General features: G+C 41.3%; 1 protein-coding gene across 5 annotated transcripts in view; it reads left to right on the top strand.

Annotated features, from left to right (window-relative positions):
* The window catches only part of CELF3 (CUGBP Elav-like family member 3), a 69,316-nt gene extending 54,244 nt beyond the window's left edge, over window positions 1-15,072 (top strand). For 2 of the 5 annotated variants that reach the window (XM_073609185.1, XM_073609188.1), the window contains exons 7-13: window positions 1,204-1,363; window positions 4,729-4,878; window positions 4,975-5,040; window positions 6,164-6,262; window positions 6,359-6,502; window positions 6,621-6,757; window positions 12,323-15,072. In XM_073609185.1, coding sequence (XP_073465286.1) covers window positions 1,204-1,363; window positions 4,729-4,878; window positions 4,975-5,040; window positions 6,164-6,262; window positions 6,359-6,502; window positions 6,621-6,748 — 747 coding nt within the window. In that variant the 3' untranslated portion in view covers window positions 6,749-6,757; window positions 12,323-15,072. Of the gene's footprint in view, window positions 1-1,203; window positions 1,364-4,728; window positions 4,888-4,974; window positions 5,041-6,163; window positions 6,263-6,358; window positions 6,503-6,620; window positions 6,758-12,322 lie in introns of all 5 variants that reach the window. The other 3 variants (XM_073609183.1, XM_073609186.1, XM_073609184.1) reach the window with 2 other exon arrangements.
* The last annotated feature ends 1,387 nt before the right edge of the window (window positions 15,073-16,459 follow it).

The following is a 16,459-nucleotide window of genomic DNA, read 5'->3' as shown; positions in this document are numbered from 1 at the left end:
TTTTATTATTTTATTTTCTATGCTATTATAATCTATTCTATTTTTTTCTATTCTATTCCCTTATTTTCTATTCTATTTTTTTTCTATTTTATTTAAATCTATTCTGCTTTTTTTTCTATTCTAATCTATTCTATTTTTTTCTATGCTATTCTTTTATATTCCCTTATTTTCTATTTTATTTGATTCTATTGTTTTATTTTCAATTATATTCTATTCTAATCTATTTAAATCTATTCTATTCTTTTATATTCTATTTTATTCTATTATTTTATTTTCTATTCTGTTCCCTTATTTTCTATTCTATTTAAATCTATTCTGCTTTTTTTTCTATTCTAATCTATTCATTTTTTTCTATTCTTTTCTATTCCCTTATTTTCTATTCTATTTTATTCTGTTCTTTTCTATGCTATGTGATCTGAGTTTTTTTTCTATTCTAATCATTTTTTTTCTATTCAAATCTATTCTAGTCCATTATTTTCTATTCTATTTTTTTCTAATCTGTTTTTTTTTCTATTCAAATCTATTCTATTCTTTTCTATTCCGTTATTTTCTGTTCTATTTTATTCTATTCTTTTCTATGCTATTCGATTCACATCTAATTTTTTTTTCTATTCAAATCTATTCTATTCTTTTCTATTTTATTCTATTCGAATTTCGGAAGACGGCTATATTCTAACACTACAGTCTTTGAAGGAAATCAGCAACAGTCAGCAATATGTTTATATTCCAACTTAGTTTAAATTCTTCACTATTGTAATTCGGCTACATCCTCATCCGAATTTCGATTCGGAACGAGAGGGAGTGCACATGTCTAGACTTGACCATCATTATTTTTTAGCAGCAACAGTCACATGACTGATAATAAGGATCATTATGGCAAATAAAATTTGGTGAATTTATTTATCCAATTGTCTGTTGACCCGCAGAACATTGTGACATCCCCTCCCAATATTATTGGTGTTCACCTGCTCAGCATGACATCATTGAATGTTACCCAGTGACATCACTTCCTGCTTGTGACATCATCACCCAACTCACCTTTATCTCCTATGACATCAGTATTGCCCCCCCTCCCAACATTGTTCTGGTCTCCAATGGTTTTGGAAAGTGACGTCTCTATCCGCTCTTCATCTTGTGTTGTGGAGCACATCGATCGGCTTGCTGTTGTCTTACACCGGTTTGTGTTCTTTCATCCCCCCGCAGCTTATGCAGCAGCAGGCCGCCCTGGTGGCCGCGCACAGTGCTTACCTCAACCCCATGGCCACCATGGCCGCCGTCCAGATGCAGCAAATGGCGACAATCAACCCCAACGGGATCATAACCACTCCCATCACCCCAATTACCCCCATCACGTCCTCTTCAGGTGAGAACCAGGCTCTGAGTGCTTAGACCCAGGAAAGAACTTAGAGGATTCTGGGAGTGCGGGTGACACAGGTCTTCCTTGTCGTATAGAGCAGTGGTCTCCAAACTGCAGCCACGGGGGCCGGATGTGGCCCTTTGCTTGCCTTTATCCGGCCCCTGGGGCACTATTCCTCCCACTGACATTAACAGTGGGGCATATCTCCTGCCACTGACACCAATGATTGAGCATTATTCCTCCTACTGACACCAATGATGGGGCACTATTCTTTCCACTAACACCAATGATTGGGGATAATGCCTCCCCCTGACACCAATGATGGGGCACTTTTCCTTACACTGACACCATTGATGGGGCACTATTCCTCCCACTGACACCATCGATGGGGCACTATTCCTCCCACTGACACCAATGATGGGGCACTATTCCTTCCACTGATACCAATGATGGGGCACTATTCCTTCCACTGATACCAATGATGGGGCACTATTCCTTTCACTGATATCAATGATGGGGCACTATTCCTCCAACTGACACCATCGATGGGGCACTATTCCTCCCACTCACACCAACGATGGGGCACTATTCCTCCCACTGACACCAACGATGGGGCACTATTCCTCCCACTGACACCAACGATGGGGCACTATTCCTTCCACTGACACCAACGATGGGGCACAATTCTTCCCACTGACACCAATAAAGGGGCATTATTACTAACGCCAGGACATTTTCTGCTCCCACTGGCCACAGTCCAGCCCTTCTGAAGTCTGAAGGGTAGTAAGCTGGCAGTTTGTTAAGAAAGTTTGGAGGCCGCTGGTATAGAGCACACATTTTCAGATGTTCAGCTAGGAGACCTTCAGAAATGTGTTAGTTCCAGTGCTGCCAATAATGCAATATTTCTTTATGGAGAGTAGAGAAATTTGGTAGTACAGACAGAAGAACCTTTTCAGCTGAGGATTTTGGAATGGTAGGCCATGGAACATTTCTCTTCAGAAAGTAGAAAAAAATTATAGACAGGTAAAAGTTAAACAATGCAGACATTTCCTGAAATACAAATATTTCAAACCTTCTTTCCTGGTGAGTACCAAATTTTGAGATTTCTTCGAGAAGTCCCAATGGGTGGGCAATTCAGGAGATCCAGAAACCCAGAAAGTTTTTCCTCAGAAAGAAAATTTTGGATGTAAGGAGTAGAACGTTCTTTGTGGGTAAAGAACCCTTTAAAAAGTAGGAAAACCCATATCTAAATTTGAACTTTGCAAAAAACAAACTTTAGGCCTACAAACACCTCACCTGTTCAGAGTCTGCAGTGACTTTACATTAAAAAAAACCTTCTCAGTTGGGTACTTTGTTAGGGTAGGCCTTAGAAAATTTCAAAATTCATGTAAAGTTTAAAGGATTTAGACATTTGCTTTTTTTCTGGTGAGTTTCAAATTCTAAGATGTCTCCCAAAAATTAGAAGACAGAAATTTAGTTGTGCAATGTAAAGAACCTTTGGGTATTTTGGAAGGGTTGGCCATGGAAAATTTAAAAATTAAGGTAAAATTTACAATTTAGACATTTCCTTCTTTCTGGTGAGTTCCAGATTCTAAGATGTCTCTCAGAATTCCAAGAGAGAAATTTGGTAGTGCAAAAAGAACCTTTGGGTGTTTTTGATAGGGTTGGCCATGGAAAATTTCAAAAATAAAATACAATTTATACAATGTAGACATTTTCTGAAACAGAAGTATTTCAAACCTTCTTTCCTGGTGAGTTCCAAATTCTGAGATTTCTTCCAGAACTCCCAATGGGTGGGCGATTCAAGAGATCCAGAAATCAGAAAGTTTCCCTTGGGAAAGAACATTTTGGACATAAGTAGAATAGAACGTTCCCTGTGCTTAATTCTCTAAAGAAAACTTTTAAAAATAGGAAAACTTATATCTAAATTTGAACTTTGCACAAACCTACCTTTTAGGCCTACAAACACCTCAGCCATCTGGAGTCTACAGTGACTTAACGTCAAAAGAAGAGGACACCATTACTAGACTTCAACTGATGGGTTCCATATAATGCTATAACAATAGCATTGATATCAGATATCTAACAAGCAACACTACAGTAGCGATTTCCCCATCTGAAGACTATTTATTATACAAAAACATAAAATACCAAGGTATAACGACCCCTAATAAAATCCCACCAAAGAAGGAGTGCCCTCCTTTGTGCAGTTTTAACGGTACTGTCAATTCATCCCAAACGGTCAGTCAACACAGATAGAGGGCCATGTGCGCAATGTCAAGGGATTGAGTTAGCACTATCGATAGTATACATCATGAGGCTGTGAAGAAAGCACATGCATTCGCATTGCATAATGTAGGCCTAAACGTGGGTTTATTCAAAACTATTGGCCTCCTAGTCCCTTAAGTAGTACAGAAAGATCTTCCTCATATTACCTTTGCTTCTGTAATCATATTGTCATATCAACACGTGGTCCCGGATATTTTCCACCAAGCAAGGACTTCCAACTTCTCCCGGATTAGACCCAAAGGCTGCCCCTTTGGGCCCAATCATTGCCATGTATTTGTGGGAGAACTTCTCCCACAGTTGAACAATGATGTTTAGGTAATCCTACAATGCCTAAGTGTTCATTTCACATGAAGTACATTGGGGCCCTAAGTGGCGGCCTTAGGTCTGGCGCCCAATGTGAGGCTGTACGTGTCAGCCAAGTCTTCTCATTCAACACCAATACCTGCCCTCACACATGTGCACTAATTCCCACAGGAGTTCCAAAATCCTGTGGAAAGCCTTCTCAGAAGAGTGGAGGCTGTTATAGCCGCAAAAGGGGGGCAACTCCATATTTATGGCCGTGGTTTTGGAGTAGGATGTCCAACAAGCTGATATAGATGTGATGGCGAGATGTCCATAACGTTTGGTCATATGAAGTAGAAAGTTTCTCTTAGGAAAGTAGGGCATTCTAGGAGTTCAGATCATAGGAAGTTTTTTTTTTTGTCATGTCCGTGAAGGTTCTCGGGGTATAACTGGCAAGTGTTTGGGGGGGAAGAGCAGCTAGTTGAAGGTTTTTTACCTTAATGGTATAACTGATAGTGGTCACAATCAGCTGGACCTGTTTTAGAATATTGAAGACCACTCATCCAAGCAGTTCCTATAATTGAAAAAGTTACCCAAATGAGCGTCAAAACATCTTTTACATTGAAGAAAATAATCCAATTATATGTGACTAACTACTATATTTGATATTCTCGAAGTCATAGACAATATCTCTGGGATGATTTGTGATCAGGAACGTTACCTTGCCCTATCACACGAGGCACAAATGGACATCTACCGATGTAACGGCAGCTCAACGTGTGTTCGTTCTGTCTGCGCAGGTACCAGTACACCTCCTACTCTTGCAGCCACACCAGTATCAGCCATCCCTGCCACATTGGGAGTTAACGGCTATAGCGCAGTGCCCACGCAGAGCAGCGTTCAGCCCAGCTCGGAGGCTATCTACACCAATGGCCTTCACCCGTACCCAGGTAATACTGGTATGTATGATATTCCCCGAAGTTAGTCTACCTGCTATGCCTTGGCAAAAAGTCTTCATGGAATGCTCTACTGTCTTATTCCTGCAGCCCAGAGTCCAGTGACCCAACTGGACCCTCTACAGCAAGCCTACGCCGGCATGCAGCACTATACAGGTAAACAGGTGTTGGGTGAAAGGGAATATTGTGGTAGCTGGACTACATCTTTCTTTGAGGGGGGGGGTGCTTGTGATGCCTGAGCTTATTTTTAGTTGACAGCAAATAGGTTTGAAACCAATAAGACAAAGGAATGCACCTAACTAAGGCTTTTTTTTTCAGCAGGAACGTGGGGGAATGCAGTTCTGGCACCTCCAGCACTGAATGTATGCCATGGCAAGGGCTGCTGGGGTGTGCTGGAGGGTCTGTTGATACTAGCTGCTAGGGGCTCTATTGTTGCGGGAGGGTCTTATGTTGCTGGGGGGATCAGTTGTTAATGGGGGGCATCTACTGTTGGGGGGACAGGTCTACTGATGTTGGGAGATCTATTGTTTCTTAGGGGTCTATTGTTTAGGGTGGAGATCTATTGTTGCTAAGGGTCTTATGTTGCTGGGGGGGGTCAGTTGTTGAGGGGAATCTGCTGTTGGGGGAGGGGTCTACTGATGTTGGCTGCTGGGAGATCTATTGTTTCTTGGTGGTCTATTGTTGATGGTGGGAGTCTACTGTTGCTGGGGGGTCAGTTGTTGAGGGGTATCTAATGTTGAAGAAGGGGGGTCTACTGATGTTGGCTGCAGGATATCTATTGTTTCAGGGGAGGGGTCTATTGATGCTGGGGTGGATCTTCTGTTGCTGGGGGGGGGTATTGTTGCTTGGGGTGGATCTATTTTTGTTGGCTTCAGGCGATCAATTTTACTGCTTTTCTTGTTATCATTAACACATCCCATACATTTTACTTAGCACTACAAAATTATACTTTGTTCTGTATTCTCTTAATGGGGCAGTACTGGGAGGTCGGTAGGTGGTGGAACGAAGGGATGGTGCTCAGAGGTGGGTAGGAGGTGGAGCAAAGGGGTGACTTGGAAGGGGGGAGTACTTGCACCTATTCTCTGAGATAAAAAAGCCAGCCACCAACCATATATGCCTAGCACTGTACCATAAGCCTAACCCTAACAGCTGCACATGTCCCATGATAGCAGTATCCCAGCATGCACCATCAGGCAGATGAATGACCAAAGAACAGGCCAGGGAACTTTCCAAATTTTGGAGCCCAGTATAGTTTCTCATTTTTGCGTTTCTTTTGCAGCTGCCTATCCTGCAGCATATGGCCTGGTGAGCCCAGCGTTTACGCAGCCTCCGCCATTATTACAGCAGCAACCCCCACAGCAACAGCAACAAAGAGAGGGTGAGTATGCTGTATACCTTCCAGCAAATCCCTCTTCAGGACGTCTAATGAAGATAGACCCAAATTTTGATATCCGTCTGCCTTTCTTTACCTCAGGTCCGGAGGGCTGCAACATCTTTATCTACCACCTGCCCCAAGAGTTCACGGATTCGGAGATCCTTCAGATGTTCCTCCCATTCGGTAACGTCATCTCCGCCAAAGTGTTTGTAGACAGAGCCACCAATCAGAGCAAGTGCTTCGGTGAGTGCGCCTTCACTTGTTGGGAAACGCCGGCCGGCTTATTGATTAATTAATTGCCAAATCAGTTGGAAACCTCTTCTGATGTTATTCTCTTTGTCTCACTGTCATCCCCCCACAGGCTTTGTAAGTTTTGACAATCCCGGCAGTGCCCAAGCTGCCATTCAGGCCATGAACGGTTTCCAGATTGGCATGAAGAGACTCAAAGTACAACTAAAGAGACCAAAAGATGCCAACCGGCCATATTGAGGAGTACAGGTGGGTACTGTAAGGAGAGAGCCAACAAAAGCTCTTGAGAACCTCCCCAAAGACTGTAGGTCAAACCCAGAAGGAGCTCTAGGTTAATATTAAGGTGTAGAACTGTTAAACTTTAAGAAACTCAAAGGCCAGTTTGTCCAGGGTCAACATTTACCTCTGATCAGGGGAAAACTAGGAGGAGAAGGAAATTGAGAAGTAACTTTTGGGCCTTGTATGTAGCTCCACCATAAATCAGCTGGTCGTAGGCTTGTGGTAAGGGCCTGTTGAGTGTTATCTGGTCCCCTATTGTGAGTCTGGTCCTCGTGCCTACTTCTGTCTCCTTTCCTGTTTGGAGTAGTTTGTCTTTCCATGGTTTGATTTTCCGTTCATTATCGTTTTTAATTGCTGTTTCCAAGTTATACACAGCCCAGAGAGGAAAAAAAAAAGGGAAGATCCAATCCCAGTGGACCTTTGACATGGTGATCGAATGAGGTCATCACTGGGTGAGGAGCCTTCCAAGCATAATCTACTGATTACAACAAGGTTCATAAGCCAACAGCATTTATAATGAACTTCCTAAAGCTCAGGAAATAGGGGGGGGGGGGGTCCCCAGAGGAACATGGTTCCAGAATCTCAGTGGAATCTAATGATCTCATTAAGATTTTGAACCTTGATCTCTGCATAGGTACCACATTAAAGAATGGTAGACTGAAAAATGTGATATGGGATCCTAGAACATGTGATCTAGAAATACAAAATGAGAAACTTGTAGCGCCTGCTGAAGCTAGAGGCTTCAGGATCTCCCTGCCGCTGCTCTGGCCATGCCCCCTTAATGCGTTTCGCCCCAACCACCGGGGCTTGGTCTTCTCTGTGACCAAGCCCCAGTGGGTGGGGTAAAACGCATCGAGGGGGCTTGGCCAGAGCAGTAGCGCTGGATGAGGCCATATACCGTGAGAACATTAAGGTCTCATCCTTGGCTAGAAACGCAAACGTTTGGAGTTTGAGGTCTGCAGGAACGTTATTTTAAAAGAAAACGATTTAAAAACTGATATTTTTTTCGAAGCTAAGAGCTACTCTGATCCCAAGATCAAAACATCCACCAATTTATTGGGTTGCTGCAGTACTTTTCATTTTTTTTTCTTTCCTGGTAATATATTACATTACAAATCGCGTACATCACCAAAATAAAAATAATGTAATATGTTTAAAACTTTTAATTTTAAACTTTAGGTCAGATAGAATTTTTTTTAATACAGAAGAATTTTTGCTAGTGATTAATTAAGTTAATTTATGTGTGTCCAGATAACCATGAATAAAAATGAAAATAAACTGCTACAAACAAACAGCAGGAAATAAAAGAATAAAAAAAAATAAAGAAAAAGAAAATAATATTTATATTAACCACATGACCAAAACAAAACAGCTTCTCTTTTTCTGCCGCTTGAAACCCGCCCACCTTTGTGCCAGGGTCCAATCAAATCATGAGATGACTCTGTCGCTCTGACGTATACCTAGCGTCCATTGGCTGCCCTGGGACTCGTAGCACCGCCCCTTGTAAGTTGCATCCACTGGAATGACCGTGTTGTATTTTAAGACCCTAACTACCTCACCCTCCTCCCCTACTCTTCCTCCTCCAAAAGCCCCCGCCCCTGAGGAGTGGCTTCAAGGGAGGTCTCGGTGGTGTTTTAGGATGCATGGAGTGCTGTGAAGTTTTTGGAGTTTATGTGCCGTGCAACACTGACTTGTTTTACTAGGCTGTACAGGGCACTGTAAGACCCGGCTGGTGACTTCCTTTTAAAAATGCATCCTCAGTATGTTTCCAAGGCGTTTTTTTTTTTCTTCTAGCGAACGTGGCCATTCGCTATTTAAAAACCTAAAACATGATAGTAGTGAACTTGTAGAATTAAGGATAATGGATCTAACCATTGTTCGAACAATCTCCTTTAGAAAAACTCTCGTTTTCATTTTTGAGAGTTCTCGGTCCCTCCTGAAAGCTTGAGATGGGCATCGTTGGACAATATGCCACCTACAGTGGTCAAAACACCCAACTAAAAATAAAAAATAAAAATTTGGAGCGAATGGCAAAGTAGTAAAAACAATTAGCACAATTCTGTTGAAACAAACTTTGAGCTATCAATTTTACAAGGTGAGCTACACATTCGACAAAATGAATGCGTTCCTAAAGATGAAAGCTTGCGTAACAAAGACCTTCTGATGTCAACCAAAATTTGTTGTCTTAGCCATTTTCTGTGGATGCATTTGCTAAAAAGAGGCACCTAAACTTTAGAAAAATATTAAAAAAAAAATTGTTGGAACTTGTCTCATCTTAATCAGCCTACTGAACCCCACCCCCCACCCCCTCCCCCTTTCCTCATGATCTGTAACTGTTTGGACCCCTCGCTGTGCTGATGCAACTGACAATGCTAGCTGTGGACTGTGCTTTTGCTGTTTCCCGGAATTCTCTATTTTGTCTCTGCCTTTTTTCACCCTTATAGTAGGGGGCACAATTCTTGTAGAGGGCTATACTTTTTTTTTTTTTTTTGCATGTGCCTTAAGTTTATGTCTTGTCCTGGTCTATCTACTTCTTTCCCAGCAGAACATTTTGGGCCCACCTTCTCATTTTATCGATAGGTCAGTTTGGATTAATTTAGTTCAGAATGATATTTAAATGGATGGACAATAAAAGTTATGACGCTGTTTTTGGATAATGCCCATTGGGTTTAGAAGTGAGCATGTGTTGTAGGTTTACTAGCTCTTTATATTCATCGATTTATTAGAAAACTTGGTGGTAGAGTTAGCCAATAAACAAGTAATGAATACACACAGTTGACCATAATACATAAAATATACAAGGGGATTTGCAAATTTTAGATTTTGTAAGGTAAAGAGCCTTGGTATGGGCCCATCATTACCTTCTGTCCATGTATAGTCTCCATTTTTGTGTCTAGTTCACTATTCCCATCCGCTATTCCTTTGCATGTGCCATTGAGAAGTCTATTTCTGTTCTCCTTTCCACCCCTTGAATCGCTATTGTCCTTTCTGCTCCCCCTCTTGGGCTTTTCTGCTCCCCTACTAGAGTGCCTGAACTCTTGGCTGTGGTCTGGGATTTGGATGCAACCAAAAGTCTGTCTTGGTGATTGGCTTGGCCCCATTTGTGGCCTTGTTCGTATTTTTGCTGTTCTGTGTCTTTCATGGGGTGATATGGGAATGTGGGATGATCTGTGAAGTATTGTATTTAAGAAATGCATTGAAACCCCTTGGATTCAATAAAAAGACTCTCCTAGAATATTTTTATAGTCTTGAATTGCCAGAACACCTTGAGAACAACACAGCAGAAGATGGTTTGTCGCTTTGTCCTAACCTACTGTGGTTTCCAAATTTAACAAGGTCTTTGTGAAACTTGATAAATATCGTGCCAGGCCAAAAAGTGTCTTCAAGTGTGTTGACGTCCATCCAAGATGGTGGTTTGCCCTCGGCGCTGTCAGTTTTTACAACCAATGTTTCCAAAGTTCAATGATTCTATAAGCAGTTAGGTGCAAATTTCTCAAGTTTCATCTAAAAGTTCTGAAATTTTATTGAATCCCAGGGATTAGGTTGGAGGGCTGAGGGGGGAAGTCTATAAAAAGTTTTGCTTTGGATGGAGGTTCTTGGTTTATTACAGGAATATGTTAAGCCTTTTGGACCACCAGGATTCCACTTCTAGACATGAGGAATGGCAGTCAAGCCCCTTCTGTCCGGTGTGGCTGCTCCAGGAGTATCTTCTGTGAATGGATGTGTGTCTGTTCTGTGACTTTATCTCCTCGTCCATCTGGTCTTTTTTGAATCCTGGGTGAGATAACCATGAAAATCATGGAGACCCATCTAAGTGCTCAAGTTTCGTTGAACATGTAATTTGGTCTATTTAAAAACAGAATGGTGCACCCAAAACATTGATAGGGCAGGATATATTAGTGGTGATAGTCCATATCGCCTAAGAATCGAGCGAAGGAACAGCCTTATTCATGGTGATGGCACGGTCTGTTTTGGAGATATCATGGTTTCTTCTAACATCGGCCAAGGATGACAACAATTGGACTCCAAGAAAAAACAGAAAATTGAGTACAATTTTCAAGAGATCCCCTTGTCCTGAAGAGGAGGGCTAGACCTTTGTAATGTATCACTGATGACTACAGTACTCAACTTTTTGGTTTGCTCTGGGGCCTACAGTTCATTGTTTGCCAAATTTTGAGAGAACTGACAATTTTTGAGGAATTCCTCTACTCTGCTAAGGAGTTACCACGTCCCACTAGAATGATTTTCCTTCCAAACTGTATTTATAAAGCAATGGCATGGTGCGGTTTGGAGATATCATGATCTCTTCTGACATCGGCCAAGGATGATCACAATTGGACTCCAAGTAAAAGCAGAAAATTGAGTACAATTTTCGAGAGATCCTCTTGTTCTGAAGAGGAAGGCAAGACCTTAGTAACCTATCACTGGTGACTACAGTACTTACATTTTTGGTTTGCTTTGGTGCATATTGTCCATTGTTTGCCAAATTTTTAGAGAACTGACAATTTTTGAGGAATTCCTCTACTCTGCTAAGGAGTTTCTACGTACCACTGGAATGATTGTTCTTCCAAACTGTTTTTCTGAAGTGATGACACATTATAGTTTGGAGATATCATCGTTTCTTCCGACATTGGCCAAGGATGACCACAATTGGACTCCAAGCGAAAGCAGAAAATTGAGTACATCTTTTTGAAATTTTTCGAGAGATCCTCTTGCCCTGAAGAGGAGGGCTAGACCTTTGTAGCATATAACTGGTGACTGCTTTACTCAACTTTTTGGTTTGCTTTGGGACCTATTGTTCATTGTTTGCGACATTTTAGAGGACTGACAATTTTTGAGGAATTCCTCAACTCTGCTAAGGAGTTTCTATGTACCACTGGAATGATTTTTCTTCCAAACTGTGTTTCTGAAGTGATGGCACGGTATGGTTTGGAGAGATCATAGTTTCTCTTTGACTTCGCCCAAGGATGACCACAACTGGACTCCAATCGAAATTAGAAAATGGAGTACAATTTTTGTGATATCCTCCTATCCTGAAGAGGAGGCCTAGACCTTTGTAATGTATCACTGGCAACTACAGTACTCGACTTTATGGTTTGCTTTGGGGCCTATTCATTGTTTGAAAAATTTTTAGAGGACTGACAGTTTTTGAGGAAATCCTCTACTCTAAGGAAATTCTACGTATCGCTTTGATGATCTTCCTTCCATACTATATTTCTGAAGGGTCCAAAAATTCTTTAGCGAATTCCAATGCTAATGATCAACATTTTTATATTTTCTTACTACAAAAATCTTAGACAATTAGTTGCCCCTTAGATCTTCGTAGAGGTGCACCTGAAGCAATAAATTTAATCATTTAATTAAAATTTTTTTTTTTTTTTGGCGGAGAGCTCATAATCCGCCAAAAAAGCCATAATCTCCACAGGATTCAAAACCAGAAAGAGGAGATAGTAGAAGGCATGTCCAAATGGTGATTTATGCTGCAAGCTTTTAATTAATGATTTACCCTTAATAATTTTTTTTTTCTTTTTTCAGCAGGTGTACGTGATCTGGGGGTCCTGCCCCTCCCCACTCCCTTTTTCTTTCCACACCTCGCAAAGGACTCCCAAAAAAAAATTCCTTTTACTGCTGCTGGACCAAGACAGACGTTTTTCAGGGGAATTTTAAAAAAATAAAAAATCTTAAAACTGTTAAATCCAGTCAGATCGCCCAAGCTTTAACCAGCAAGGACCTCTGAACTCAAACCCACCGTTCTCTCCCTTCCCCCCACTTCCCCCTCGGAGAGGCGGCAACATGGAACATTCCTGGATCTGCACATACACGCGTGTTACCGAAGCGGGCAGGGTACGTTTCCGCTTCCAAGCTCCGCAAGCTGGGCGCTGGATTTATTTTTTAAACGTTGTGCAAAAATTGGAAAAAAAAAAAACTGAAAAAAATTACCGAATTAAGGAAAAAAATAAATAAAGCGGCGGAAGTCTCTGCTGCGGACTGATAATATGAGTAGTTGAACGGCACAGGATCCATTTTTAGGAATAAGGTTCCTTTTTTTTCTTTATTTTTTTTCCTCAGCGATTCTTGTAAAAAAACAAAAACAAAAAAAAACACAAAAAAAAAGAGAGAGAGAGAAAATTTCAATTCCCATTCCTCCCGGACATCCACAGATTTCTAAGAACGTGTTTATGCAGGTAGAGCGAATATTGTACGAGAAGAGGAAACAAAAAACAAAAAAAACGGCTCTGATAAACTGGTTGTCAAGGAGAGCGCGGAGGCGGTTCCCCCCCCTTTCTTCGCCCGTCTCGTACGTCAGGGCTGCTGTGTAAATAGTAATTGGACGGAGGTTGCGGGATTCAGTGCAATATCTCCTTATCGTTCACATCTCACGCTCTGGCTGGTGTCGTTTTTCTCGCGGCCCCCCCATCCCGGATACCGATTTCCCCCCCTTGCATGAAGAACATCACCAGCAACCAACAGCGGAAATTTGGCTTGGTGGGTGGGGCAAGTTAAAGCATGACCCCAACTTCGTTTTAAAGGGTCTACTCACTTGGATGGACAACGGTGGCATGAATTACTTACTGGTTTCTTATATCTCTCGGGAGGCTCCAATGGTAAGTCCCCCCCCCCCCCCAGTGTAGGAAGATTTTCTGCAGTAGGGTGTCCCTGCCCCTGCCACAATGTTGAGATTTCCGTTCAGTATGGTATCTTTGCCCCTCCACAAAGGTCAGATCCCTGCAGTAGTTTGTGTCTCTGCCCCTCCCACAATAGAAAGATTTTCCTGCAGTAGGGTGTCCCTGCCCTTCCCACAATGGGAAGACTTCCCTTTCATTAGAGTGATCTGCGCCTCCCACAATGGGGATATTTTCCCCAGTAGTTGGTGTCTCTGCCCCTCCCACAATGGTGAGATTTTCCCCTAGTAGTTTCTGTCTCTGCCCCTCCCACAATGGAGAATTTTTTCTTCAGTAGTTTGTATCTTTACCCCTCCCACTATGGTGAGAGTTTCATAGGTAGATTTCCATAGGTAATGTGTCTCTGCCCCTCCCACAATGGAGAATTTTTTCTTCAGTAGTTTGTATCTTTGCCCCTCCCACAATAGAAAGACTTTCCTGCAGTAGGGTGTCCCTGCTCTTCCCAGAATGCCCGACTTCCCTTTCATTAGAGTGTTCTGCCCCCCCCCCCCCACAATGGGAGGATTTCCCCCGGTAGTTTGTGTCTCTGCCCCTCCCACAATGGTGAGATTTTCCTCCAGTAGTTTGTGTCTCTGCCCCTCCCACAATGGTGAGATTTCCTGCAGTAGCTTGTGTCTCGGCCCCTCCCACAATGGTGAGATTTTCCCCTAGTAGTTTGTCTCTGCCCCTCCAACAATGGTGAGATTTTCTGCAGTAGTTTGTGTCTCTGCCCCTCCCACAATTGTGAGATTTCCCTGCAGTAGTTTGTGTCTCTGCCCCTCCCACAATGGTGAGATTTTCTGCAGTAGTTTGTGTCTCTGCCCCTCCCACAATGGTGAGATTTCCATAGGTAGTGTGTCTGCCCCTCCCACAATGGAGAATTTTTTTCTTCAGTAGTTTGTATCTTTGCCCCTCCCACAATGGTGAGATTTTCATAGGTGGTGTCTCTGCCCCCCCACAATGGTGAGATTTTCATAGGTAGTGTCTCTGCCCCCCCCCCCCCACAATGGTGAGATTTCCATAGGTAGTGTCTCTGCCCCCCTACAATGGTGAGATTTCCATAGGTAGTGTCTCTGCCCCTCCCACAATGGAAATTTTTTTCTTCAGTAGTTTGTATCTCTGCCCCTCCCACAATGGTGAGATTTTCAAAGGTAGTGTCTCTGCCCCACCCCACCCCCCCTCCTTGGACTACCAAGCTGCTTCTTCTATAGTATAAGTTATCCATCAAAGAAGGGTGATGCCATCATTGGTGTTGAGAATTCTGGGGAGGGGGGGTATTTTGCTCCCAGAGATATAAGGAGCCAGCACGTCATTCAGTCTGGCAGCCGCCATGCCGCGTTGAAGTACCAGTTTAATGTGGACTTTCCCTTCAAGTGTGGTATTGTGGAGCAGCATCAACATGTTACATTGGCACCACCTGCTGGCCGAAAGAGGGAGATACCCATAACGGTGGTGACAACCTGGAACGGCAGTTATAGAAAAGTCATCCCATCCACCGGCCAGTGGGGGAGGGGGGGTTCCTCAGCCAATCGCCGTCTCAATAAGCCTAACGGACCTACCGGTGAGCCAGATCTACGACTGTATTCTGCTTTAACCCTTTCAAAAAGCCCCCCCCCACCCCCCTTTTTCCTCCAAAACGCCATGGGACTGCACTCCTCTCGTGTAACCGTAGGACATAGGATCGATTTTTTTTTTTTTTTTGGTTTCTAGCAGGGAGAGTTAAAAACAAAAAAGTTTAAAAATATATAAATATATATTTATGTCTTTAAATAATTTTGTTGCAATGGATGGTGGGACATGGCTGGGGTGAGCCGACAAAAAAAAAACCACACCGCATATCAGAGGTCAGAGGTCGCGGCTGGCCAATCAACGGCTCACTTTTTTTTTTTTTTTTTTTTTTTTTGCTCAGAAAGATGGAATATGTTTACAGTATCTATAAAAAAAAAATAAAAAAATAAAAAAAAAAAACTCCCCGGAACTGTACAGAACTTGTGCGTCTCCGACATTTTATCGTCAGACTCTAGGAAATGTTTTTTTTTTTTCTGTGGGAGCGGGTTAAAGGGTATTTTAATATAAATGGGGGAGGGAGGCGGAAAGTGGGGTATAAACAGACTAATTCCTGGTGATTATATAAGGCATAACTTATTTCTTATTTATTCATGTTTATTTTGAATTATTTAATTTTTTTTTTCTGTTTAAATGAAATAAATTTGATGACTAGTGAGTGCTTCTTGTGTCTATTGTCACCTTTTAATTGCAATTAAAAAAAAAAAAATACATTGCAATTAACCAACTTAAAATGTTTTAATTGAAATCAAATTTTATTTTAAAGCGAATTGCAACTAACCAATTCATTTTTTTTTTTTTTGCAAAGTTTTTGGGTTCGTTGTACTTCTGGTAATATCAGTGCAATTGACCAATTTTATTTTTAACATACTTTTAAAATAACAAATTTTATATTTTTTTATTTTTGGATTATGTGCACTTCTGTTAATACCCGTGAGATTAACCAATTTTGTTTCTAAAACACATTGCAATCAACAAACTCTTTTTTGTTTTATGTTTTTTTTTTTGTTTTTTTTTTTACTTCTGTTAATATCAGTGCAATTGACCATTTAAAAAAAAATACATTGCAATTAACCAACTACATTTTTTTAATACTTTTAAATTTTTTTGGACTTGTACTTCTATTAATATAATTGAAATCAACCAATTTGAAAATTGCAATTAACCAATTCATTTTTTTTGAAAATTATTTGGATTCTTTGCACTTCTGTTAATATCAATGCAATTAACCATTTTTTTTTAAATACATTGCAATTAACCAATGAAATATTTTAATACTTTTTAATTTTTTTGGACGTGTACTTCTATTAATATAATTGAAATCAACCAATTTGAAAATTGCAATTAACCAATTCATTTTTTTTTTTTTGCAAAGTATTTGGATTCTTTGTACTTTTACTTTACTTTTACGTTACTTTTTTTTGTACTGTTAATATCAGTGATA

The sequence above is a fragment of the Aquarana catesbeiana genome, linkage group LG13 (assembly GCF_042186555.1).
Source record: "Aquarana catesbeiana isolate 2022-GZ linkage group LG13, ASM4218655v1, whole genome shotgun sequence".
Taxonomy (NCBI): Eukaryota; Metazoa; Chordata; class Amphibia; order Anura; family Ranidae; genus Aquarana; species Aquarana catesbeiana.
This window is presented reverse-complemented; position numbering and strand designations above follow the sequence as displayed.